Source organism: Eubalaena glacialis, chromosome 16, assembly GCF_028564815.1.
Source record: "Eubalaena glacialis isolate mEubGla1 chromosome 16, mEubGla1.1.hap2.+ XY, whole genome shotgun sequence".
NCBI lineage: Eukaryota > Metazoa > Chordata > Mammalia > Artiodactyla > Balaenidae > Eubalaena > Eubalaena glacialis.
The window spans coordinates 78,252,316-78,279,828 of NC_083731.1; the positions used below are offsets into that span (position 1 = coordinate 78,252,316).

General features: G+C 40.0%; 1 protein-coding gene across 2 annotated transcripts in view; it reads left to right on the top strand.

Moving 5' to 3' along the window:
- The first annotated feature begins 2,381 nt into the window (after positions 1-2,381).
- The window catches only part of SOHLH2 (spermatogenesis and oogenesis specific basic helix-loop-helix 2), a 39,179-nt gene continuing 14,047 nt past the window's right edge, over positions 2,382-27,513 (top strand). For both annotated transcript variants that reach the window (XM_061170882.1, XM_061170883.1), the window contains exons 1-6: positions 2,382-2,522; positions 10,785-10,999; positions 18,696-18,757; positions 18,838-18,942; positions 20,488-20,587; positions 22,166-22,276. In XM_061170882.1, coding sequence (XP_061026865.1) covers positions 2,475-2,522; positions 10,785-10,999; positions 18,696-18,757; positions 18,838-18,942; positions 20,488-20,587; positions 22,166-22,276 — 641 coding nt within the window. In that variant the 5' untranslated portion in view covers positions 2,382-2,474. The remainder of the gene's footprint in view (positions 2,523-10,784; positions 11,000-18,695; positions 18,758-18,837; positions 18,943-20,487; positions 20,588-22,165; positions 22,277-27,513) is intronic.

Sequence of the window (27,513 nt, forward strand, 5' to 3'; positions counted from 1 at the left end):
AAGCATAGTGTTTGAAAGTCTATGCATTTTAAAAGTGAGTTCAGTGCATTAGTAAATGTAAGAAATTATCAGTAAAAATGATTGAAATTAGTTAATTCTCTGGCTTTCAACTTCCGTAGTTACAGTCCTACCTACTTATGAGAACATTCTTTGGGCCTCAGCATCTTTGAAAGGAAAGGACAACTAGGTAATCTCTAGGTTCTTATTGAGTTCTAAATTTCTGTGATTCTGAGAACAAGCCAGGTAAGCAACAATACTGGACATAGCTTATATATAGAACAGTTCCTATAAAATAGCTGGATGAAAAATTTCCAAACTTTTTAAGCATAGGTTCTTCATGAGTTCATCTGAAGAGACCATGTGTACTGTATTACTTACAAATCTATTTGTAATTTGCATATTGTGAAAAGTATACAATTATAATTTAGTTTTGGGGGAAATAATGTAATGCATATGCTATGAATGCTAATAATTTTAAGTGATTGGAAAACCATTTTCTAAGAGGCAGTTTGAATTGTTAATTTTGAATGCAAATTTTAAAATATATTTCTCTATGTAGAATTATTCTTGTTATATTTTATGATTCTTGGTATTCAGTTTTCCATCAAGAATATAAGTAGCATATTGTTACTCGAGGGAACCACAGAAAGAGTCCATCTACCCATTTGTCTCAAATAATAAAAATGAGTATGATTCAAGAATGTTAAATGTGATAAAGAAATTAAATGGTTTATAATTCTATGCTATAATTCAGAAGGTTTATAGTAGAGCCTCTCAACCTCAGTGCTAATGACATTTGGGGCCAGATAATTAATCCTCTGTTCTGGGAGGCTGTCCTGTGCATTGTATGATGTTTAGCAGCATCCTTGGCCTCTACCCACTAGATGCCTGTTGTGACAATGAAAAAATGTGCCTTGGGAGACAAAAATCGCCCCCAGTGAGAGTCATTGTTTATGATGTAGATGCCTGCTCATTTACAAAGTAAGCTTCTTTTTCTTTCTTTTAAGAGATTGGAAACTATTCAAATATCTAATCTGGTTCTTATGGAGCTTGGATCTTATATTCTTGATACTGAAGAGCTTTATTATCTTTCTGCTTCCTCCAACACAGGAATGATTACTTCCTCTCACATAAGCTTAGGGGCATCATCCACTCAAATTTAAAAGCAATGAGTCTGTGTCAGTTTCCACAATGTCTTTGTCACTTTTAGCATCAGACTTGCTAATCTAGACCTTTAGGACAAGGCAAAACTGATTACCAGACTGGGGGAAGTGCTCAAAGCTGCCTCAATTCACCCCTACCCCAATGCCTGGGCATGATTTCACCTCTGCTGTTATTGTTGGGCAAACTAACTGCTTCACAGATGGTTAGCTAGACACTCAGTTCCTGATTAGTTGGAAAAGCAATCAAGAACCAAAATTCGTATCTATTAAAATGTGTACATTTACTTCCAAAAATAGTGCAGAATGATCCCATCAGAAATTTATCTGTACTTTTCTTCCCATGAAAATCGTAGACAACCACTATATTTTTGCATGCTGTCATGATCTAAATCAGAACACACCGCCACCTGCTCAGGAAACAGGAGGCTTGCCCAGAGATCAGAGATGGTGGTTCAAGTAGAGCATGTGCGTATTACATGTTCAAGTAAGGTCAAGAGTCTAGGCAAATCCAGAGTGACAAACACCGTAAGATACCATCACCCCCTCACCCCCACCGACTTTTAGCAGTGGGAACAGTAGTAAAGACAAGAGGAAGGATCCCCTACAGGTCCTGGCACTCGGTGGATCTCAATAAAATGTCTAGCAAGGCCGAACAAAGCAGATTACATAGCAGCCACCACCTGGAGATTTCTCACTTGAGAAAATGAGGACAATATTTGTTGACTCACAGGACAACATGAAATGCTTCTAAAATTTTCAGCTTCTTAGTAGTTTGGAGAGAAAGCACCATAACAGTCCTCAACCTTCCCTGTCCTCTCATATGTTTGTCTTGGAAAAAGAAAATAATCCAGTTTGCTAGTTCCTAATATTTAAACTTGAAAGCGTTCCCATAAGACACTCTGAAGACTTTTAGACAAGCCCTTGCGCCCCGCCACCCGCCCCAAGGCGGGGAGTGGCAGTTCCACCCGAGGCCTGAGCTGTGTGATGTCCCGGGGGCACGTGGAATGGAACTTTGGGTGGGCAGCGCGCCAATGACGGTGTCTCCTTAGGACCTGCAGGGCACCTTGGGGCGGCCCATCCCCGTCCCCCGGGTACCCCCACCCCCGGAAGCCCTCCCCCGACCCCGGTCCGGCCGGGACCCTCGGAGCAGCGGCGGGCGGCAGGGCCACTTTAAGGGCGGGCCGGGGGGCGGGCGCCCCGCAGCTGCGGGCACGAAGCCATTGGCGCGCGGCGGGCGGCGGACGCGACGGGCTGGCTGCGAGCTCCTCCCGTGGCGAGGCTGCCCCAGGACCCGCACGTGGGCAACGGGCCATGGCGGACTCAATTATCGGCCCGGAGCTCGGCCAAACCCCTGAGCTGGTAAGAGGCGGAGGAGGAGGAAGGGGAGGCAGCTGCGTTTAAAACCGCGCGCGGGCCGGCGCGGCGACCCAGTCGGGCGGCACAGCCACGCCGGGCGCAGGCCAGTACGTCTGGGGACGGTCCGGGGGCCACTGCGGGGCGCGAGCCAGTCCCGGCCGCTTCCCCGGGCGTCCCGGCTCGCTCCTGGGGCCCCACGGCGGGCGCCTGCCCACCTCGAGGACGGAGCGGAGGCCCGAGGAGGGAGGGCGACTGGACTGTGTCACAGAGTCACCCCCTCGAGCTCTTGACTCTCGCCAACCCAAACCCATCTTCCCGGCCACAGACCGTTGGTGGGGCGACGCGGGAGCAAGACGTCGTAGGGTAGATATTCGGGCTGGTGGCCGGATAAAACGGGAATGACAACTTTGGTTTCAGCCTGAATATAGGAAAGTTGATTTCACACTTTTCAGTTTGAGTGTAGGAAAGTTTATTCAACATATTGAATATGGAAAAGTTGATCTTCAGCTCTCTTGTCTGCACAGCTCGAGGTGCCTTTTTTCGCTTTGCTCACTGCCGTGGCGTCCAGAGTGTCTTTGTACTGCCCTCTCCGCGCTGACCCCCAAACAGGCAGACGTGTGTAGAGACCGTGCCGTTGGCGGGAAGACGCGTCTGCCCTCTTCACACACCCGCCCACCCTCCCTGGAAGTCAAAAGGCCCCCTGGCCTCTTTTGGACGAACCTTATTTATCATCCCCTCGGCAGACGCACAGAATCATTTTGGTGACTGTTTTCGATAAAAATGAAAGGTGATTAGCAGCCCACTAGGAAGGAAGCATAAACAAAACCCCACCGACCCCAGAAAGCAAGGTGACCTGGTGTTGGCTTTCTTCTGAGTATTTCACGTCTTGATAAATATGAGAGGGAAACCTTTTGCGCTGCTTAAGTTTTGTTACCCCTGAGAATGTTCTGCATACTTAAATTTCCTCACTCCTTAAGAACAAGCGTTCTGAACCGAATCACTACCACTTGGAGTGGACCGAGTTTAAGAGGTTTTTCTTAATTATTTAAAAATGGAGGCACCTATTTAAACTCAGAGGAAAAACAGTATTTTGGGGCTGCAGGATTAGGCAAAGCTGCACAAAATGGAACTCTGAATAAAATATCTGATTATCGAGTGGTACATAAATAACTGTGGCTTCCCACCCTTAAGAGTCTGAAGCCCCAACTGAACCTTTTGTTTGCATTGGGAGAGAAGCTCACTCAGTTTCTCCAGATAGAGCTGCTTAAATCCCTTGACTCCTGGGGAAATTGCCCCGTGAGGGCATCAGCCCTGCAGCTGCTGCTAGTTGTCAGTGCTGCTCCCAATGATAAGAGTGACATAAATAACAGCTCACTAAAATGTAGGAGTGATTTGCTTTAAGCACTCCAGCACCTGCTGTTACTAATTAAGGGTTTAGCCTGCCACAGATTGCAAATGGAAATCCAGTGTTTTAAAAATGGCAGAGACTGGAGTGCCCCGCGTCTTCCCCTGATGTCAGAAATCAGAGTGGATGAAGAGCACTGGTGACGATGATGTCGCATTGTAAAAACTGCCCACACTTAACAGATCTACAGCAAGGTGTAGTAGTGTTTATCCCTGAGTGCTGGACTTCGATGCTTTTTATTTTCTCTTTAGACTGTTTTGAATTTTCCAACCTTCCACAATGAATATGTATTGCTTTTGTTAAAAGAGTGCAGTAAGCAATTCAAATAGGAATAAATTTCCACCAAATGAGGCCTAGCATTGGTTCAAGTCGTGGTGCTCACAGGTGAAAATCTTAGAGGTACTAAAGGCAGTTTTCCAGACCCTAATGTACTAGAACGTTTTATTCATTTTCTTTTTTTTTTTTTTTTTTAAATTAGTTTGTTTATTTATTTTTGGCTGTATTGGGTCTTCGTTTCTGTGCGAGGGCTTTCTCTAGTTGCGGCAAGCGGGCCTCTCACTATCGCGGCCTCTCTTGCTGCGGAGCACGGGCTCCAGACGCGCAGGCTCAGTAGTTGTGGCTCACGGGCCCAGTTGCTCCGCGGCATGTGGGATCTTCCCAGACCAGGGCTCGAACCCGTGTCCCCTGCATTGGCAGGCAGATTCTCAACCACTGTGCCACCAGGGAAGCCCTATTCATTTTCCGTTTATTCTTATCTGTGGATCCTTCTCATCACCTGTGCTCATATTACACCATCAACAAGATATTTTTAACTATATAAATATTCAAATTGAAGTTGATTAGAAGCTATTCAGTTAATTTGAGTTACTTGGGGATAGTGGACCAGGGCAGTGTCCTGATTTGTCTGATTAGGAACTTCCTAGTGTGATGATTTTGTGGGGCAGGGAAGGAAGCCTTGGGCAGGAGAGCAAATCAGTGCTTTCCAGAGCTGCTTTATTTCCTGCCCCTCTGTGTCCTGCTGCCAGGCACTGCAAAAGCTTAGATTCCGGCACAGAAGGACTGGTGAGTGATACTTGGCTTCCCCATCCCTTTCCGGATCTCTTTCCGCCTCTCCTCAGTTTCTCCCCAGTACCCGGGTTCTGCCCTTCAAAGCTTGCTCTAGACTTTTCTCCACAAGACTAGCTGAGCGATTCTGGAGAATTTGGGAACTGGGCCTCTGAGGGGAATGTGGTCAGAAGCGCTAGGTGCTATCCAGGAAAGGGCTCAAGTTAGCAGCTGATGCCTGTTGTTCAAAACTTACCTTTGCTTCTCAGTTGGCCCTGTGTCCCGAGCCCTGTGGCTCAGGTAATGCAGAGAGCAGTTTGGTTTTAGGGCTGTTTTCACTGCCTGACATAGATACATTTTCCTTTTAATTCTCTCTCTCCATCTCCCCTTCCCCATCAGGTTGATTTGATGGGTTCTGTGCTCGGGTTTGGTATTACCTGAGAACACATGGCAATAACTACCACCTACAGGGCATTGTACAAACATTACTCCGTATAACAGTCTTGTGATGTAAGTATTATTGCCCCCCCAGATGAGGATCGCATAAGTATCTTACTCAGAGCTGCTAGTTAGTGGCTGAACAGGCGGCAGACGCTGTTCTGCGTACCTCGAAAGGCTTTGCCCTCTTCCCACTGCATCAAACTGTTAAAAAAGGATCAGTAATAGCTTTGGTAGAACTGAGGCTCATTCACTGTTTTCCCTGTGTTCCAAGGACTGAAAGCCATACTTTCTTATCAGCAGGAAAAAAAAAAAGACTCCTGGAATGTAAGCCCCATGAGGGCAGAGAGCTTGTCTGTTTGTTCACCTTGAATTCCCAGCACAGCATCTGCCCTGTTGTAGGGGCTTAATAAATATCTATGGCAAGAGTACATAGACATCAAACACATTTACGCAGATGCATAAAAGTGGCAGGAGGTTCTAAAGGAAAAAGAAAATAAACTTTTCTAATAGAAAGGTTTACAAGTGATTCATAGCCCGGGATATCCTGGTTTTTCTGGGGTTTTTTTTTTTAGTGTAATTATTAATACACTACACTAATACTAATACTAATACTACACTAATACAATTGTCTACAATTGACAAGGGTGAAAGGAAAGGCAGCTCTGCCCAGGAGGGAAATAAACCAAAGTGATTGGTTTTCAGAGTAAAGCCTGCCTATATTTTGACAAATAGCTGGTCCCTGCCACTTTGCTCTCCAGCCTTTTCTTCCATCATCCCTACCATTCACACCAAACCCACAGTTTAGAAGAAACAGTGACTGGGGAAACAGACCACCCCAACTGCAGGGGAAACTGCTCATACATGTCAGCTGAGTCCTTGAGTCATATTTATGTTTGGATAACCAAGGATCACCAGACAACTATTCCAGAGGCAGATTATAAAGGGGATGGAAAAAAATTAAAATTTCTAATTTGTATGTTCACAGGGGATATCATGTCCTAAAAATAGCGGGTTATGGTAAATTATCAAAAGAGAGAAAAAAGTCTTAGAAATGAGCAATTCATGTTAAATTCACTGAAATTGTAAAAGTCTTTAGAAGGACTTAAGCCTGAGCTGGTGATATGAACAATAAACTTAAGAAAGTCTTGCAGAAGTTGAGACTTGAAGGATCAATTTAGGATGTCCAGCATCTAATAGAAGGTTTCCAAGGATAGACAAAGGCAACAGAGGAGGAAATAATCAAAGAAATAATAGAAGGAAATTTCCAGAGCCAAAGATCCACTGAGTGCCAAGTGGGCTGAGTAAGGTCCATCCCCAGACACATCCTAGGAAATAATCAGAATCCACAGCATAAGAGAGAAGCACTAAAAGAAAAACAAGGCAGCTTTTTTTTTCATCAGCAACTCTGGTTGTGAGAAGAAAATGGCCCAGTATCTTCAAAGGTCAGAGACAAACAGATTTTGACTTGGAGGAGTATTTTGACTATAAAGCTAGCACTGAATTGTGAGCCCTAATGCCACTTAAAGAACATAAATAAGGAGTTTAACTCCCAAAGTATTGTAGGAGCAGCAGGAGGGAAAAAGGAAAATTTGATCAGCCTAACAGAAAGTGTGGGAAAAAAGAAACAAAATTACAGTAAATGGGAAACTTGAAATAACAAATGAAGGGAGTAAGACCATTTCATGTTAAGTTATGAATGTTTCACAATTAATTACATTACATTGATTATCTTAATTAATGTTCATTAGCTAGTGCCATTAATATAAGTAATTACTTATTAAAAACAATTACTTATATTAAAAACTGAAATCTCAGATTGGAAAAAACCTAAAAAAGTCAAATATATTTTATTTAAAAAATTCATACAAAATCAAAATGATACAGAAAGCCTCAAAATAAAGGTATAAAAAACTAAGTGCTGTATATCAGAAAAAAATAAAATTTCAGGTGAAAAGCATTAAAAAGGACAAAGATATATTTTATATATAGTTTTTTCTCTATAATTATATGATATTTATATGTTAATACATACTACATAAACATTGTAGATCATTATATAGTATATATTAAGTATTATTGTTATATATTTATATGAATATATATAATTGTTATGAACCTTTATGTACCTAATCCATAGTTTATTTATAGAGTCTATAGTTAGAGAAATCGATAAATTGACAAACCGTAATTAGAGAGAGCAGGTTTTATATCTCTACCTCATAAACTGAAAGATCAAGTAGACCTAAAATAAGAAAGCAACGAGCAAGTTCAGTCTGAAAGCTATGTAGAGGCTGTATGCCTAACAGAAAATACACATTGTTTTCAAGTATCCATGGAACATTAAAAATTGTGTATTAAGTCACAGAGAAAATATCAACCAATTCTAAAAAGTAGAAGTCATATAGTGTGCATCCACTGTTGACAATGCACTGAAATAAGAAATGAGTCAATATCCAAAAAAATTTTTAAAAACCAAAACACTATCCACTTGAAAATTAACATCTTCATATAGGAGTTTAATATAACTCTTAGGTTAAAATGGAAATAGAAACTGAAATTATATAAACTAGCAATCAATGATCATGACCACAATATATCAAAATTTGTAGGGTACAACAAAGTGCCACTTGGATGACGGCGTCATTCAATAGAACTTTCTGCAGTGATGAAACTATCATTATGCTGAAATGGTAGTCACTTGCCATATGTGGATATTGAGCACTTGAAATGTGGCTAGTGTACCTGAACTGATTTCACACTTTCATTGTAATTAACATAAATTTAAATAACCACATATTGGACCACATAGTTCTACAGTCTCTAATAAAGCATTACCAGAAAAAGAAGATAGAAAAAAATTTAATTATAGATTAATCTCTAGTTGGGGCTTCCCTGGTGGCGCAGTGGTTAAGAATCCGCCTGCCAATGCAGGGGACACGGGTTCGAGCCCTGGTCCGGGAAGATCCCACATGCCGCGGAGCAACTAAGCCCGTGCGCCACAACTATTGAGCCTGCGCTCTAGAGCCCGCGAGCCACAACTACTGAAGCCCACGTGCCTAGAGCCCGTGCTCCGCAACAAGAGAAGCAACCGCAATGAGAAGCCCGCGCACGGCAACAAAGAGTAGCCCCCGCTCACCGCTACTAGAGAAAGCCGGCGCGCAGCAACGAAGACCCAACGCAACCAAAAATAAATAAATAAAATAAATAAATTTAATGTCTAGTTGGAAAGCAAGCAAGATGAACTCAACGTAAGTAATAAATGTTACATAAATTTAAAAATTAATACATTTGAAAAGAAATGAAGTGGATTTTTAAAAATATATGTGAATAAAATTCACTTAAGAAAGGCGGAACACTTCTTTTATTAGTAAGCATAAGGAACTGTAAAAGGTAGTCTAAAACCTACCTTTATAAATGACTTCAGGCTCAGATTTCACAGACAAGTTTTACCTAAACTTCAAGAAGCCAATAATTTATATGTTTTATAAAATATTCAAGACCGTAGAATAATTTCGAAGCTTTCTATTGCTTCAAGGCTGGCATAACCTTGACACCCAAACCAGATAAGTCAGTACAATAAAACAAAATTTTATCCAGTTTTACTTATGAACATAGATGCAAAAATCTAAAATAATATGAATGAACTGAATCTATTTGCAATAAGTATGGGTTTATCCCAGTAATGCAATGCTGGCTTGACATTAGGAAATCTATTAATGTAATTCACTACCTAATAGATGAAAGGAGAAAAAAAAATGTGATCATGTTGATACAGAAAAAGCATTTGGTAAATTTTAACACCCATTTCTGATTTAAAATTCTTAGCCTCCAAATAGAAAGAAACTTCTTTAACTTGATAAAGGGTATTGACCTTCATTATCATGTAGTAGTAAAAACATTTGAAATATTCCCACTAAAGTCAGGAACAAGGCAAGAATGCCCACTTCACTCCTGCTATTTACCGTTGTTTTGAATGTCCTAGCCAGTGCTTTAAGGTTAATAAGTAAAAGGCATAAATTCTGGAGACGGTGACAAAAATGTCATTTTTGAAAACCATATGATTACCTATCTAGGAAACTCAGAAGAATCAACTAAAAAGTACTGGAACTAAATGGAGAGTACCAAAAAGTACTTTCAGCAAATTCCTTATACAGAAATCAGTACATTTTCTCTATGTCAGCTATAATCAATCAGAAAATGTAGTGAGAAACTATATCCCCTTCACAATGACTCTGAAATCTTGAAAAATCTAGGAATCAATGTGTGAAGACACTTGCAAAATCTATATGAAGGTAACTGTAAAACTGAAGGAAATAAGAAAAGATCTGATTTCTCGGAGTCATACTTCCTAAATAGGGAAACGTAATACATAATGATATTCCCTAATTAATCTTTAAAATAAATGCAACTGTAATCAAAATTTTAACAGGGTTCCTTATGGAACCTGACAAGCTGTTGATAAAATTCTGTGGGAAGAGACATTGTGGGAAAATATCTAAGAACCAAACTGAAAAATAGCAAGGAGGGAACCATATGCTCTAGCAAATATAAAACATAAAGAGCTAGTAATTAGACTGTGTGCTGTTAACCAGGAATAGGCAAATAAATCAATGGATCAGAACAAAGCTCCCCAAAACTTACATCCATCCACACATACATACATACGTATGGCATTTGAAACTACTAAGAGAAGTTTGGCATATTCAGTAATGCTGTTCTTTGTCATTTTAAGTGGATAGTGTTTAATATCTGTACAGAATAAAACATGGAGAAATAAAAGATGAAGATGGAAATTATATTTTTTCTAATCAAATGTGCTTGAAAATATCCCCAAATGGAAATAAAGAGCCTCTTCGGTTCCTAATGTTCGGATTTGAATAGCATGTATATTCCATTCAAAGAAAGGACTTGATTTGAGTATTTCTTAGGATCAGGGAATTTAAATCTTTCTCTGTTCTCTGGAATGTGTTTCATCAAAATAAATCATGTGGGAGAGTCACCAGCCTGGTTCTCTCATTAGTAAACAGGTTTTCCAGCAGGATGGGCGATTGGGAAACTGGGCCTATAGAAAGAATCCTATCTATTGTTAATAGGATGAGAAAGAAACTTGTAGGAAAACCACAGTAGAATAGTATTTGTAGGCAAAACTTTAAAAAATAGCATGACTTTCAGATCCATTCACTACCCTAGGTTCTAAGGACATGAGATGAATAGTTCCTGCCCTTGAGGTATGCTTATAGTTGACCATTCAGTATAGCTGAGTAGTCAGTCATTGGCTATTTGTAACCTTTATTTATCTTCTCATACATGACGGCATGTTCTCTATGCCCAGACATTAATTGTGTGATGCTTCTGCTTTTTTCCTTCTCTTTCAGGCAAAAATAGACCTCTTATTAGTTGGCGATGTCACTGTTCAGTACCTGGCTGATATTGTACAGAAATTCTTTTCAAATTTAGCAAAAGTCACCGTCACCATTAGTGATGCGAAGAAGGCAGCAGCACTTGTGGATGATAGCACGTTCAACATGGTTTTTCTGAAGTTGACTTCTTTACCAACTGCCGAGGAGCTGAAAGCTGTCAGATTAATTAGGTAAACTCCAAAATCTTGACTCTGTTATCTTTAGAATAGTTTTTTTTTTTTTAAAGATTTTTTTTTGATGTGGATCATTTTTTAAGTCTTTGTTACAATATTGCTTCTGTTTTATGTTTTGGTTTTTTGGCCATGAGGCATAGGGGACCTTAGCTCCCCAACCAGGGATTGAACCTGCACCCCCTGCATTGGAAGGCGAAGTCTTAACCACTGGACCGCCAGGGAAGTCCCTAGAATAGTTTTTATTAAAACCTGCTTCTATAAAAATTCTTAAAAGATGATACAATTCTACTTTAATTTTTAAGATGAGGGATATTTTCAAGGGCAGAATCTCTGTATATGTTTTTGTTCTTACTGCCAGTTTGACCTACTATTATAAGAATTAGCATTTTAACTTAAAAGTAATAGGTGTGGGTGAGGATATAAGAATTAATTGGTCATAGAAATTTATTTGGTATATAATGCTTCCCTTAATTCAGTAGGTACTCCTTTTTAATAACTATGTCATTAACATGGCATATTGTTTCAGAGTTCATTGATTCTTGTAGTAGACACTAAAGCAGGTGAGCACTTGTATCTCTGGGTCATGATAGCTTTGGGCTGAAGGTGTCTCTTTCAAGAGATGTCCTAATGTGAAAGAGCCATGAAGCTCTGGATCCACTGAGTCCAGGTCAATACCACGTCCATTATTCTTTTCTTTTCTTTTTTTTTAAATTTAATTTTATTTATTTATTTATTTATTTTTGGCTGCATTGGGTCTTCGTTGCTACGCACAGGCTTTCTGTAATTGCAATGAGCGGGGGCTTCTCTTGTTGCAGAGCACGGGCTCTAGGCGCATGGGCTTCAGTGGTTGTGGCTCACGGGCTCAGCAGTTGTGGCTCACGGGCTGTAGAGCGCGGGCTCAGCAGTTGTGGCTCACGGGCTGTAGAGCGCAGGCTCAGTAGTTGTGGCGCACGGGCTTAGTTGCTCCGTGGCATGTGGGATCTTCCCAGACCAGGGCTCGAACCCATGTCCCCTTCATTGGCAGGCAGATTCTTAACCACTGCACCACCAGGGAAGCCCACATCCATTATTCTTGTTTCAGCCGGTAGTTCCATAGAAGTTATGCTGCTGTTTGACCCACTCAACTCTGGAGATCTGGAGTCTAGAGGTGAAAGACTTTGGTTCTTCCTTGCCTGTTTACATAGGATTTTGAGCCGTTTAGGATGTTTTTAAACAGGGTTAGGTGAGGTTGAATGTGTTTCCCTTCTGTGAGAAGACTTGATGAAGTGTAATTGTAGATACTATTGGAATATATAAGGACTTCTCATAATTAGAGGAGAGGTCTTTCTAGACCAAAGGAGAAAGTTCAGAGAAATATTGTGATTCCAGAATAAAAAGGACCAAGCATATTATGTTAGGGGAAATGACAGATGGGACTGGGAAGAAGCCAGAGACACTGGGTTACTTGTTAAAGACAGACAGAAAGACACTGCTCCTGGGGTTTCTTAGAACGGTTGGTCTTCTGCATTTCTTTGGCCTTCTACTGGGAATATGAACTCTAGACAAACCAGGCAGATTACCTCAAAGAGGATTTCACTTCCAAAACATGTTGTGAATGATCTTCCTTCTGAAGGTATGCCTATTTTATTAATACACCTTTTCAAAAAATCTATCTAGAGTACCTCTGATTGGAGGCTTATAGTAATATCTCATTTATATAGTATTAATATTTAAAAAAATTTTACAACACCTTTATGAGGGAGGTAAGGCAGGGCTTCATCTTTCCTACTTGGCAGATTAGAAACCTGAGGCTGAAGTGACTTGCCTGAGACCACATGGCTTGTTTTCACAAAACTCAGACTAGAACTCTTAACTCTTCCCTTCATGTTCTTTCTAAAAGTCTGTAATTATTTGGCTTCTGTATTGAAGTCCCTTTTACAATTCGGACATGCCATAGATGCCAGACGTACTTTAACCTAAACATATCATTTTGGAGGAGCAGTGGACAAGCTGCTGTGGCTGATGTCTCTCCATTCCAGGAGCAGGAGTCGAGCCGTGCCTCTCCAGATGTGCTAAAGGCTTGGTGTTTGCTCATCATTGAGGCTACATTTTGAACAGGATAAGACTAAAGTTCTGTTTAAGAACAAGCTTTATGTCTAGTCACAGTTGTTAACAGCTGGGAGGGTAGAGGAGAGAACCTCTGTCTGATACTCCCCTCTGTGGATTCTCCCCACGGCTGCTTTCTTTGTCTGAATAACATAGCTTAAGATGTGTTAGCAGAGAGAAGAGGTAGATGAAGGAAATAAATGTACAGACAGGCATATGGTAATTTTTTTGTTTTGCTGTAAAGGCATTTCTTTGAAAAGAAAAAGAGAATAATTTGTGGAATACACCTGGTTTTCTTTTTTGGTCTCATTATGCTAGTCCCAATATCCGGTATACGTCTTGACTAATAGCAGGTATTTAGTACTTTGCTCTAGGTGTGAGTGGGTGACCATGCTGTTCTAGGGCAGACCATGAGTTCTAGCTTTTGCGTTCCTCTCTGAAAAAGGGACAGAGCTTTCTTTGTGAAAGCTTTGCCTTTCCTGATACTGGACCTAGAGGCTAGAAATGTCTCTGAAATTCCCTTTCTTGCCCTCAGAATTGTTATGAGTTAATGACTTATGAATTATTTAAACCCTTATGGAGCATATTTATATTTTGAGGCTATAGTTTTTCTTAGGATAATGAGTCTCATGAACATCTTGCCCTATTTATAAGGCATTTAAACCTTTGTCTTTCCTACAGCACTCTATCTTTTGAGTTTTGGCTAATATTTAATGACTAAGCCAAGATGAAGAGTTTTGGCTTAGCTTTTTAATGCTGTATTTTAGATTTATTTCCCCCTTAGAGCTTTGTTGTTGTTTTGTTATATCTCAAAATCTGGATAGGTTCAGGAAAATATACAAGTATTTACCTTACTCCTCTCCGGGCCCTTTTTATGCCCTGCCAGTGAGTGAAGAACTTAACTATAGAATAAAAGTGGTCCACGTTGATTTTCAGTATCAGAGCGCATGATCACAAATCTATGTGTATCTATAAGACACACGGATTTTTACTGAAACTAAGAATGAAGTATAGTGTGTCAGCTATCATACTAAGCTTCTTTTAGGATAAAATGCAAGCAGCCTCCTTAAAAAGATTTTAAAATTTATTCTTATACAAGAACTGGGGTTTCAGCTTGGAGCTAATCATTAATCAGTTTTAATCATTCGTAAAAATAATGGTATTTTATAGCCTGACATCCTCAAGAATTATGGCACATCTCAATTATAGGTTGACATTCCTGGTAGTACTCCCTAATTTGATTTCATTTCATGAACACATTTTTATTGAGCCAGATGAACTCAGACACCACCCAGTGGTAAAATGTTTTACGATGGTCTCAGGATTCACGTGCTTGGTTCCAGCATTTCAGGAGTATTTGACCCTTCTTTCAGGTCAGTTCTCAAAACTGAACCACATTCAAAGCGTAGATACTTGGTAATTCAGATGCATCCTAGCACTACCTTACAAAGGCCAGTACAGAACATTAGAGTATGTTTCAAACTCACCCACAGTGTATGGATCCTGTTTGGCATTGTGATTTTCCGGTGCATGAACTGTCTCTGCAGTTCCTCAAACCCTGTGCTTCTCGTGAGCTCAGAGCAGCGCAGCGACAGGAAAGCGACGCAGGACGTGGCTCCGTCTCGTGAGCTCAGAGCAGCGCAGCGACAGGAAAGGGACGCAGGACGTGGCTCCGTCTCGTGAGCTCAGAGCAGCGCAGCGACAGGAAAGGGACGCAGGACGTGGCTCCGTCTCGTGAGCTCAGAGCAGCGCAGCGACAGGAAAGGGACGCAGGACGTGGCTCCGTCTCGTGAGCTCAGAGCAGCGCAGCGACAGGAAAGGGACGCAGGACGTGGCTCCGTCTCGTGAGCTCAGAGCAGCGCAGCGACAGGAAAGCGACGCAGGACGTGGCTCCGTCTCGTGAGCTCAGAGCAGCGCAGCGACAGGAAAGGGACGCAGGACGTGGCTCCGTCTGCTCAGTCGGCACGTCAAGTTTGAATCTGATTTTACTTTTTCCCACGTAGATTCGGTTGTCTGATCAGTTAACTTATTACGTCACCAGGAAAACCCAATCTTGTGAGCCACAGGGGTCTAACAAGTTGTCCTGCTATGTCCCCAATTCCAGAACATCCTTGACTTGACAGTGCTACTCAGTAAATCTGATCAGCCAGTTTGCATGACCTGAATACTTGACATAAACACTATAACAAAACATCTAAGTAGTTTTACTAAAAACATTATTCTATAAATAGGAACTGAGGAACATTCTAGATGTTTATTGTTCCTCGTATCATGTCATGTGGTGAACCTGACTTAGAAGGGTCACAGCAGAAACTCTTCTGACAAAAAGCATAGTGGGGATCGGGCACACCAACCTTCACTATTGACCAGAATCAACTTAGAACTTCACTGCATTTTATCGCAGGTGCCCTGTTAGTAGCAAGTGAACTCGGTGTTTTCATATTTACAGTAAAACTCTTAATTTTCTCACTGAAAATGGTTGTTTTAATTCATTAAGTAATTAATAAAGGATATTATTTGTTACAAGTCCCAAATAGACCACACTAGGTTAATTTGGCTGCTTTGGGCCCACAGGTTGCATAACGGATAACCGTACTCAAGAAGGATACAACCCAAAAATGACACTGGCTTTTGTCCTTTGACGTCCCTGTGGCTATAAAGGAAGTGCCTTTAGAGATTTCCCCCGGCTTCATAGGGACTTATAAGAACATTTTGGTCCTCCTATTAGATGACAGATTTCAGCGGCCAGCCAGATCTTTCCTGAGGTTCTTTGATCATCAGAGTGTACAATTCAGTTCAAAACACTTTTATATGATTTTTTTTCCAGCTACCAGACTTAGGGATGGGGACAAGGCTGGGAATGTCCACTGCTGCAGTTTGAGCTTATGGCGGCATCCAGTTCCAGAGAGTACTGGGCATAGGCTAGGAGTGGACACTAGAACATCAATATCCAATCTCGTATGTGGAGTGTAGTCTCAGGATCCATCATGTGATTTAAACAGTGTATGCTGTGAAACATGAGGATAAATAAATTGCCCCCCAGCAAACTGCAGATTTTTAAAACTCTGGAGACCGCAATTGAGAAGGTGCTTCTAAGGCCTCAGAACCTGCAATTTAGTTTTGGTATATGAAAGAAGTGGTATTAGTTGGGGCGGAGAAAGGAGATTTTTGTTGTGTTTTGGTGTTGCTTAATTTTAAGAAACATTCATTCATTGGAAAGAGGACCTTTTTTGGTGATCCTGGAAACTAGAAACTCTGTTAGCTTATTAATTTGTACAGAATGTGAATGAGAAGCTGAGCTCTGGACCAGAGTGTTGGATTCTGGGAACTCTATTGATTGCTGGGGTTCCTGCACAATTAGGGCTTCACTGACAGAGGAAGTGTTTGGGTTGGTAATCGATTCTGTGCTAATGACAAAAGTCCAGGAATTCCAACTCTGTCTGATGTGAAGCTTGAAATTTGAAAGTCATTGGGGTATAAAAATCTATATATCCAAATCTAACCTATTTTCCTGTTAGTAAGATCAATTTTTTAAAAAAATAGACACAGGATTATTTCCAAAAGCGAAGAATCTGTTTTTTAAAAAATTCTCTAATTCTAGAATATTTTAACTTATGATAATTTGTTGTTTTCGTGAATCCACAAAGTATTTTTTATTTCAAAAGCTGGACTGAACTACCCAGTATGTTTCTATCTGTTCAGTCTGTTTGTCCCTCCCATTATTCATACCCCTGTTATACCCCACGCTTTTTCATCCCTCACAAAATAGATGGGAAAGGTTCACACTGTGGACACTGTGACACACAGGCATCATTCTCTCCTCCGCACTTCCACGGTCCACACCCCACCCTGTGCTAAGGGGCCTTCCTTACTGCCACTTCAGTCTGCCTGTCGGATCCCATCCTCCCTCCTACTCGTGCCTATTTTGACGGCAGTACTTCTGCCTGAGCTTCTCATTTCCTCATAGAAACCGTGTTCTTTCCTCTCTTCTCTTTTAGCCCAAATTCTCTTTCAGAATTCATAGAACACAATCAAGCCTGAATAGAGCTCAGTTGGGTGATTGTCCCATTTTAGCAATATCCTATTGATACTTGTTTGACATAATTAACTTAGTAAATATTCTGAGTTATGTATTTTTTTAAAAATAAATTTATTTATTTATTTATTTATGGCTGCATTGGGTCTTCGTTGCTGCACACGGGCTTTCTCTAGTTGTGGCGAGCGGGGGCTACTCTTCATTGCAGTGCGTGGGCTTCTCATTGCAGTGGCTTCTCTTGCTGCAGAGCACGGGCTCTAGGCGTGAGGGCTTCAGTAATTGTGGCACATGGGCTCAGTAGTTGTGGCTCACGGGCTCTAGAGCGCAGGCTCAGTAGTTGTGGCCCACGGGCTTAGTTGCTCCGGGGTATGTGGGATCTTCCTGGACCAGGGCTCGAACCCGTGTCCCCTGCATTGGCAGGTGGATTCTTAACCACTGCGCCACCAGGGAAGCCTGGGTCATTTGTTTTATAAAATTTCCCACATTCTGATTTCATCCCCATAGCATTGAAAAAAAATATTCCTCTTTTCCTTAAATTTCTTGAAACTGGTGGTTAGATCAAGAATCTGGATAAGATTTTGGCTCATTTAAAGCAAGAATAAAAGTGGTCCGTCTTACATTCTACCTAATACCTGAACAGTATTCTCAAAACTGTCAAGATCATCAGAAACAAAGTCAGCAAAAAAGTGTCACAATGTAGAGTAGCCTAAGGGAGATATAATGACTGAATGTAATGTAGGATCCTGGATTGGATCCTGGCATAGGAAAATAAAGTACATTAAGAAAAACTAAGGAAATCAGAGTAAAGAATGAACTTAAATTAATAATAATGTATCAATATTGGCTCATTAATTTGGAATATTTGGAAATATTCCAAACTAATGTAAGATGTTAGCAGTACGGGAAATTGTGTTTGGGATATATGGGAACTCTACTATGTTCATATTTTTCCTGTAGATACAAAATCATTCTGAAATTAAAGTTTATTCTTAAAAAGTCACTTATTCTCTCACTTACCCCTTTCCCAGTTGTGGAGAGCCAGGCATTTGTGGTTGCCGTAGAAATGAACCATAAAAAGACTGTTCTTATTAACAGACTGCACTCCTGCTCAGAGAAGCCAGGGTTATGTTTGACTGAAGACTCAAATTTTGGATTTTCTTGCCCATTAAAAGGAAATAAGAAGCTAAGGCATCTATTATAAATAAAGCTTCAAACAGAGCAAGCGTCAGTTTCGGGAGAATGTTCCCCTCCCTCGTATTTTTCAAATAATCTGTAATTGTACTGTCCATCCCAGCCACACACTTCAGAAGCCTCTTCGTGCAACTGCAAGAAATAAAAACACAATCTATTCTTTTATGAACTGTAAAAAAAAAAAAAAAAAAGTCCATCTTTTCCCTCACTGATTTGAGATGGTACTGTCACTAAACTTCCATATTAATGCCACCATTTTAAATTCTAATGAAATAAAGAAAGTTCGTCTAGTGTAGTTCGTTCCTAATGAGCTAAATGTTTGAATCCCAATTTTTTGAACGATGATTTTGCTTCATTTTAAACTTTTTTTTTCCCTTTCAGATCTGGCAAGAAAAAAAATACACATTTGCTCTTTGTTTTTATAATCCCTGAGAACTTTAAAGGTATGTACCTGTTGGATATATTATCTGCTGTTTCCCCAAATAGAAATCATAAGGTCAATATTTAATACAAAGATTCTTAGGTTGTGTTTCAGGTCACGGAGCTGATATTACTTTAACTGAACCACTGACAGTGGAAAAAATGAGTGTTGTGATAAAATACTGGAAAACATGTTTCTCAAATACTGGTGAGTGAAAAGCAGGTTTCCAAGGGTTAGAAAAATTCTAAGATTCTACAAAAATTGTATTTATACATTTTTAAGTTGGTTTTCCACTTATGCCTTTTATTTGTTAAGGATTAACTGTATGCTATATACTATAAGGAACATGTAATCCTTGTTAAACATAGTCTGAAGAAAACAAGTGTGAATAAAATAAAGGGAAACATACGTTCTATACCTGTGAAGAAAAAGCTTGTCCTCAAAGGTTTAAAATGTGCACAAGGGACAAATGCCGTGTTGTGGTTAAGCACAGGGTTTTTTTGTTTTTGGGGGGGTTTTTTTGTTAGCCTAGCTTCTTAGTCATTTGAATGGAATTATTCATGCTTTGTGCTGTGTGATTGTCTAAAAGCCAGAGCCATTAACCTTGAGTCTTTGTGCTTTGCAAAACACTTGCATATAAATTATTTCACTTCTTTAAGTTAACGGAGTGGTTATCCTTTCTATTTTAGATTTTTAGACACAGATAATTAGTGTCAGTGCTTCAATGAGACCGCACATTTCTAAACTCTTCACCTGTATTGTATTATGTGTATTGCCAGCGTGTAAACACTTAAGATAATTAAATTGCTTTAATTTGGCTTGTAAAAGGACAGACTCCAATTTCTGAAGTTAAATTCTACTGGAATCATTGTTTGTCAGTGACTATTTATGATTTTTCTAGACCCGGGTTACTAGTAGGAAATCTTTTAAAATTAAGGTATTTTTCTTAAAATGGACCTGAAAGACGCTTTCAGGATTATCATGGATAAGCTCATACTCCAGATGATACAAGATCAGTACACCCCTCCTTTTTTTTTTAATGTTCTTCTTCAGTATCTAGGCAAGATGAGTGAGTCTGTTTTGTAACATTCCGGTGGCTCCCAGCCCCTGCAGGTGTCAGAGTTCTTCCTGGAAATGAAATGTGGAACCGTCTGGGACCAGAGTCCTTTTGCAGCTTCTTCTCATTTTGGTTCTCAGTGGAAATAGAGCAGCTGCTCATCACCACCTGTCTACCACCCTTCCTACTGGTCCTAACCACGTCTCATCCAGTCACCTCAGCTCTGCTCTGAGGATGAGCAGCTGCAAAACAAACAACAACAACAACAAAAAGCAAAAAACCCCCAAAAAACCCCAAACCAAAAAACAACACAACCATCAGATGCTTTGACAATGCAGCTACTTACTGAAGACTCATACGCGTTTTCTGTCTCTGACATTTACCTGTAAATAATAAGTAAACTCAGTTGAATGCATTTTTAAGCACACCTATCACAAAGTTAGTAGAATCTGGCTGAAAGAGGATGCCGTGGAGTAACTTGTATGTAGTGTTTTAATTTTGCTTTCTCACCTGGGTAGTTTCATGCTTCACAGATTGAAATCTATAAAAATTGCTTTTTATTTTAAAAATACTGCTTTGTAAAATCTATTGAGTGAAACATGACAGCTATTTTTGATTAGGGTTTATATGTGTGATTAACATCATCCCCACGAGTGATTTTATAATTGAAATGTTTCCTCTTTTAAAACTTGCAGTTAAGAATGAAATTTCTGTGAAGCCTGAAGAACCTGAATTGCCCCTGCAGAAGTCCTGCAGTGAACACCTGAGATATTTTTCTACTGATCTATTTGCTTGGTTAGTTTTTTTCACTTTTTCCTAGTAGCAATTTTTACTGTGTACATTTCATTAAAAAACATTTCTGGAGGACTTATTGATTGTGCAACAGCAGCGTAAGTGCTGGGGGTGATGCAAAAGAAAGTAGCTATTTTGTGGAAGAGGGATGCAACCTGTACTATATTTCAGAATCCTGAGCTGGCACTGTGGGGACACATTACAGAAGTATCCAACTAAATATAAGGAAGCACTTCATAACCACAGGGGAGCAGGTTGAATTGTAAGGTAGTAAGTTACCCATCACTGGGCATGTTAAAGTAGAGACTGGGTTAAATAAAAGCAGTGATGTTCAAACTTTTAAAACAATGGAATCCTAAGCTGTTATCCATCTGCCAGTAAGCTTCTCCCTAATGTCTTTTTTTGAACTCATGAACCTACCCCACCAGTTACTGAAAATAACCCTTAAAGATGGTCTCTCTGTCTCTGTCTCTTTGAGATATTAGAACTAGCATTTAAACCTGCATTGAACTGGGGGTCATTCAAACACTTTCAATTCTAACACTGTATGCATATAAAAATTCTGTTTTAGTGAATTTCTTTGTTTCACTTGAAGCTGATTTCCAGGGAGTTTTAAATAGAGCATAGGGCTATAAAGAATGGACAGAAGTGTTGAGAACATGGATGATGATGGTGAGAATTTTGAGTTAGTCACTTCCGGAATTTGTAGAATGTGACCATCAACTATTTTGAACAGGGAAGAGACTTGGCAACCAATAAGCGTGGTTAAACCAAAGATGCACTTACTTAAGTAGTACAGAGATAGCAACAGCTTTCTTTATCTTATTTAGCATTTCAATCTCAAAGAAGTTTACCATATTAAACTTTTTCTGGGATATGGGGTTGGGAAGGATTTTGGAAGGCCTTGTGATTTTCTTGTATTACTTACAACTGCTTTTTGAGCCCTACTCATCTTGTGTCTTTGCTCTTCCTCAGAATCCTACTACTATAAATAAAAGTCAGTTTTCAAATCAAGTTATGTCCCTTGTGATAAAGGAGATAATATTAGTTTGTAAGTTTTTTAAGGAAATTAAAAAAAAAAAAAATCAAATCAATGAAAATGCCTGGAGAAGTTCTAGAAAAATGGTAGAGCCAGAAAATGTCCATTAAATGACAATTTTTTTACATGGAGGGAACCTGCCGGTTGCTGATCAAGCTGCAATAGTGTATCTTGGCCCTCTAATCCTTTGTGCTTTTCCTGTAATGTACCTTTAGATACAGTCGTGTAATTTGGAATACTCATACTCAGTGAGGTTAGAATATTTTAGTCCTGCTTGTATCTGTTACTCTTTATCAGTATATTTTAGAATCTTGATCAGTCATTGAATTTATGGTGACCTTGACAATAAATTCTTTTGAAATTTTGAAATAAACTATTCTGCACCAGATACATAAGATAAAATGCTTTGATATTTACTGCACCTTTGTATAAAGCTAGGGACTTAGAGAAGCATCCTTTGATTAGTGTATTGGTGCTTATTGTTTACGATTGCCTGACAATTTTCCTCTTAAATATATGGTATGATTTTCTCTTGTTTCTAGCTCTGAATCTCTAAGAAATGACATTGGGCTTGAATTAAAGATTCCGTTGTCAAATTTCGAGAAAAACAAAAAGATTTCTCTTCTTCACTCAAGCAAGGAAAAGCTGAGAAGGTGAATTTTGATACAGCCCCCTTTTTAGCATCATTCCTTTGTAGGAAGAAATTGCTTCCATGAATTTCATAATTTTTTATAATATTGTCAAAAGTTGGTGTGAAACTAGTAAATCTGGCAGCTGGGGAAGATCTGGAACTGGTCCCTGCAATACGCGCTACTCACTCATTCATTCATTTAGTCATTCAGCAAGTAGCTGTGAGTGTCTAATATGCCGGAATATGATTCGAGAACTGAGGTAAAAAATAAATTGTTGCCTTCAAGGAGGTCTTAGTCTAGTGCTTAGACAGACTTCTAAATAGGCTCTTAAATAGGAAATTATGTTTTAATAAATATCATGATAGAAAAGAACACACAGTAGGACACTAGGAAAGTTACCTAAGACAGAATGAGGAGGCACGAAGGCTTTCTTGAGAAGACGATAGCTAAATTGAGCTTTAAACAAAAATTGGTTTGGTTTGGTGTAGAAATCAGTGAAGGATGTTTCATATGGCAGGAGTAGCAGGTACAGAGGCTGGCAGTGTAAGAAAGTACAGTGAATTTGTGGAACTGCAGGTATTTTCATAGAGCTGGCCATAAGGGTACGAGTGGGAAGGGGCAAGAGACGAGAGGTAGTAGGTAAGGGCTGGGTATGTCCTGTTAAGGAATTTGAATTTCATCCTGAACTGTTCATCCTGCACTAAAGGATTTTAGCAAAGGTGTGATATGATAAGAACTGTACCTTAGAATGAACACTTGAGCAGGATGTTAGGGAGTGAATTGAATCTGGAGGCCAGGGGAGTCTGTAATAAGAAATGATGGAATCCTGAACTATGGTGTTAGGAATGGGACAGTGAGAAGTAAGCCAATTCTAAGTAAATGAAGTAGGTAGAATCAGCGTGAATGTGGCTGAAGGAGAAGTCAGGTGTAACTTCCAAGTTGATGGTGGAGCCATCGACTGACTGGGAAGTACAGTGGAATGCAGGCTGGGAGTGGGAGGTGATTTTTGCTCTTGCTGAGTTTATATGGAGCTTCCCAGTAAGGAATTGGCCCTTAGGTTCTAGAGAAGATCCAGGCTAGAAACAGGGATTTGAGAGCTATCAGGATACAGCATCTATTTGAAGCGGTGGATGCAAGATGGATATAATGACTTTGAAAAGCATGTAGGGAAGAGACAAGTGGGGAAGAGGACCTTAGGGAAAACCTCAATATTTAAGGTCCAGGCAGCCGAGAAGAGATCAGGGGAAAAAGAGTTTCTAGGAAGATAAGAAGACCAGGAGGGAGTGGTATTGAGGAGAACAGGGGAGGAGAGAGTTTCCTAAAGGAGTGAGTGTTCAGGAATATCGCATGACACAGAGATTAAGTAAGGGAAGAACTGACAGTTGACTGTGTTTAGCAAAACCTAAATGTCACTGACCTTGGCAAAAATAATTCCCTTGGCATGGTTAGGGAAGAAGTGCCGTTGAAGAAAGATGGAGAATGAAAGGTGGGAATGCAGATGAAAGGAAGGAGAAAAGGAAGGTGTGTGGTCTATAAAAGGGAATTTAGGGGAAAATGAGAAATTTTGATAAGGCTGGGCCAGACTTGAATATGTTCATATTTATCTTCCAAAAGAAGATAGCTGGAAGAGAGACGGAGGTCTTAAAGATACTCATGTTTTGGTTATCTGTGGCTGCTTAAAAAATGAAACTGAAGTTTATTGGCTTGATACGTGGTTTTATGGGTTAGCAATTTGAGCAGGACTCAGCTAGGCAATACTTCTGCCTATGTGACATTAACTGGGGTTACTCGGCAGCCTTCAGCTGGAGGATGGTCTGGTCAGGAGGGTCTGGGGCCTTTGCAGGGATGGCTGGAAGGCTGAACGCAGCTGGGGCTCCCCAGCCTGGTAGTCTCAGGGTTGTCAGACTTCTTCCATGGCAGCCCAGGGCTCCTAGAGAGAGTGTCCAGGGGGCAGGAAGAGGAAGCTGCCGCTCTCACAAGGCCTGGGACCAGAAACTGGCCCAGTGCCACTTCTACCATGTGCTCTTGGTCAGAGCAGTCACAGAGCCTACCCGGGCCTAAGGGAAGGGTATATAGACCCCACCTCTCAATGGGAGGAATGTCAAAGAATTTTAGTCCCCTTCAGGCAGTGATGGCCACTGGCGGTGGATTTACATCCCTGAGGAGGCAGAAGGCTTTGGAATCTAGAACCAGGTGGAAGAACACCTCTTCTACTGAAAATGGAGAGGAGTTAAAGCTAAGTGTGGATAAAGATGAGTCTTTTTGTTTGTTTTTTTCGTGCCCTGTGTTCTCTGCCTTCCCCAGCCATCCCCTTCTGGAGTGTTTGTGTTCTCCCAGCTGGTGCCTGGCCTGGACATTCTTTTTTTTTTTTTTTTAACATCTTTATTGGAGTATGATTGCTTTACAATGGTGTGTTAGTTTCTGCTTTATAACAAAGTGAATCAGCCATACCTATACGTATATGACGCAAGAGGGAAAAGATAAGTCTTTTGATGGGGCCAGAAAGGAGGAGGAAGTTGATCAAGTTCTGCTGAATGGCTTCCATCATCTGCTGAAGATTAGTGGGAAAATGGTGTGGTTTTGGGCTTGATGAGATGGGCTGGTAGATGGGCTAGTCTGGTCCAAAAGGCCTTCACTCATATGTCTGCTGCTTTAGCCAAGAGAAGACTTAGGGCCTGCTGGCCAGGCTATCCTGTAGCGTTCACTAATCTGCAGTGAAATGAGAAAAATACAGTGCAATGAGTATTTTTAAAGCTATATTTTATATAACATATTCTAAGATTGTGTTTTCCATACTTTATTTGGTGTTAAAATCATGGTGATATTAGTAAATGGTTACAACAAATGTTATTGGGAGATGGTACCTTTCTTTCATTATTTTTCACGTCTGAATCGAATGTTGGCAATCCTTTATTGGTCCCCCAAAGTTCTGTGTTGTTTTTCTTTTTTAATTTTAGTGGTTGATGAAAACTAAAATCTGAGAAGCACTAGTCTAAAGGACTGCAAAGATGCTTTGGGGGGTGTCCACCCCTGTTGCATTATTTAAAGGGCTAGAAATCTTTGTTTCCCAGAAAGAAAAGCTGTAGCCAGGAACTGACCCCTCCACTTAGAGATTTGCTTGGGAGATACCAGAAAGTAACAATCCGTCCCTAATTACTTTATGCCATTTCCTCTTCTTAACCCTTCTGATTATTCCTGTGCATCTTAAAATAGATGCTTCTAGTCTATTTCTCTTCCTTTTTCTCCTCCTCCTCCCAGTCAGCTGCTTTACTTATGGTTTTGTCTTTTTTGCTTTGTTTTGCTCTTTTTTGTTTTTAAGCAGCATAGGTAACATGATATTTGCTGATGTTGAGGAAATAATGATCCCAGCTGATGGTTTTGAATATTTGCATTCAGGAATTTCTTTTTTAAACAACTCTACCATCTCTGTTTTTTTTATTAGAACAGATTAATAAAAATTGGCTAATTCTAATATTCTTGATGAAATCCCTTTCATTACACATGTTTTAAATATATAAATATGTCTTTATCTTGGTAAGGCGTATACTTTGGAGTGCGATACCCTCATTTTGTTTGTGTATCTGTGAGTCCAAAATGGTGGTGGTTTAATCATTTTCAGGATGTCACTCACTTGAAGTGAAAGTGAGTTTTGCTGTAGTTTCTCACAAATGAAGGCTTTTCCAGGGCTGGTCAAGTCTTAGAAATTTTAGGAAGGTAGAATAGGAAGTTCTCAGAGGGTCTTAAGTCATATGTGGCCAAGAGACCTCTCTCTGTGAGTCTTGATTGCTTGAGACACATTTGTACAGAGGAGAGACCAAGGATGTAGTTTGGACCAAGACCTTTGGCTTTAAATGCCATTCAGCCTCTTAGAATCACTTTTAGCTGGTTCTTTCTCTGATTTATTTGGACTGGGTCATAACCAAGCTGGCTTCTGTGGTAGATGACAAAAACAAAACACATTTTTGCCTGTTGTTGCCTATTGCTGCTTCGATACACAAAGGAAAAAGAAAACAGCAGGACCCTATGGGACCCCTGAGCTGGGTATCCTACTTTTTTGAGCCAACATTAACATCCTTCACAAAGGTTCTCTAACACCATATACAAAAATAAACTCAAAATGGTTTAAAGGCCTAAATGTAAGACTGGATACTACAAAACTCCTAGAGGAAAACATAGGCAGAACACTCTTTGGCATAAATCACAGCATTAGTTTTTTGGGATTCGTCTCCTAGAGTAATGGAAATAAAAACAAAAATAAACAAATGGGACCTAATTAAACTTAAAAGCTTTTGCACAGCAAAGGAAACCATAAACAAAATGAATAGACCATCTATGGACTGAGAGAAAATATGTGCAAATGATGCTACCGACAAGGGGTTAGTTTCCAAAATATACAAACAGCTCATACAGCTTAATATCAAAAAAACAAACAACCCAATCAAAAAATGGACAGAAGATCTAAATAGACATTTCTCCAAAGAAGACATAACAGGTGGCCAGTGGGCACGTGAAAAGATGCTCAACATCCCTAATTATTAGAGAAATGCAGATCAAAACTACCATGAGGTATCACCTCACACCTGTCAGAATGGCCATCATTAAAAAGTTTACAAATAATAAATGCTGGAGAGCACGTGGAGAAAAAAGAAACCCTCCTACACTGTTGGTGGGAATGTAAGTTGGTGCAGCCACTATGGAGAACAGTGTGGAGGTTCCAGCAATCCCATTCCTGGGCATATATCTGGAGAAAACTCTACTTTGAAAATATACATGCACCCCAGTGTTCGTAGCAGCACTATATACAATAGTCAAGACATGCAAGCAACCTAAATTTCCATCAACAGATGAATGGATAAAGAAGATGTGGGATGTGTGTGTGTGTGTGTGTGTATGGTGGAATATTACTCAGCTATAAAAAAGAGTAAAATAATGCCATTTGCAGCAACATGGATGGACCTAGAGATTATCATATTAAGTGAAGTAAATCAGATAAAGACAAATATGATATCACTTATATGTGGAATCTAAAATAATGATACAAATGAACTTATTTACAAATCAGAAATAGACTCACAGGCTTAGAAAAGAAACTTATGGTTACCAAAGGGGATAGCGGAGAGGGGGAGAGATAACTTAGGAGTTTGGGATTAACAAACTGTGTCTTCTTTTAGTCTAAAATTAGATGACAATATCAGATTAAAATATCTGTAACTGTTGGTTCTTTTAACTCAAATTTTAGGGTTTTTTTTTGGGGGGGG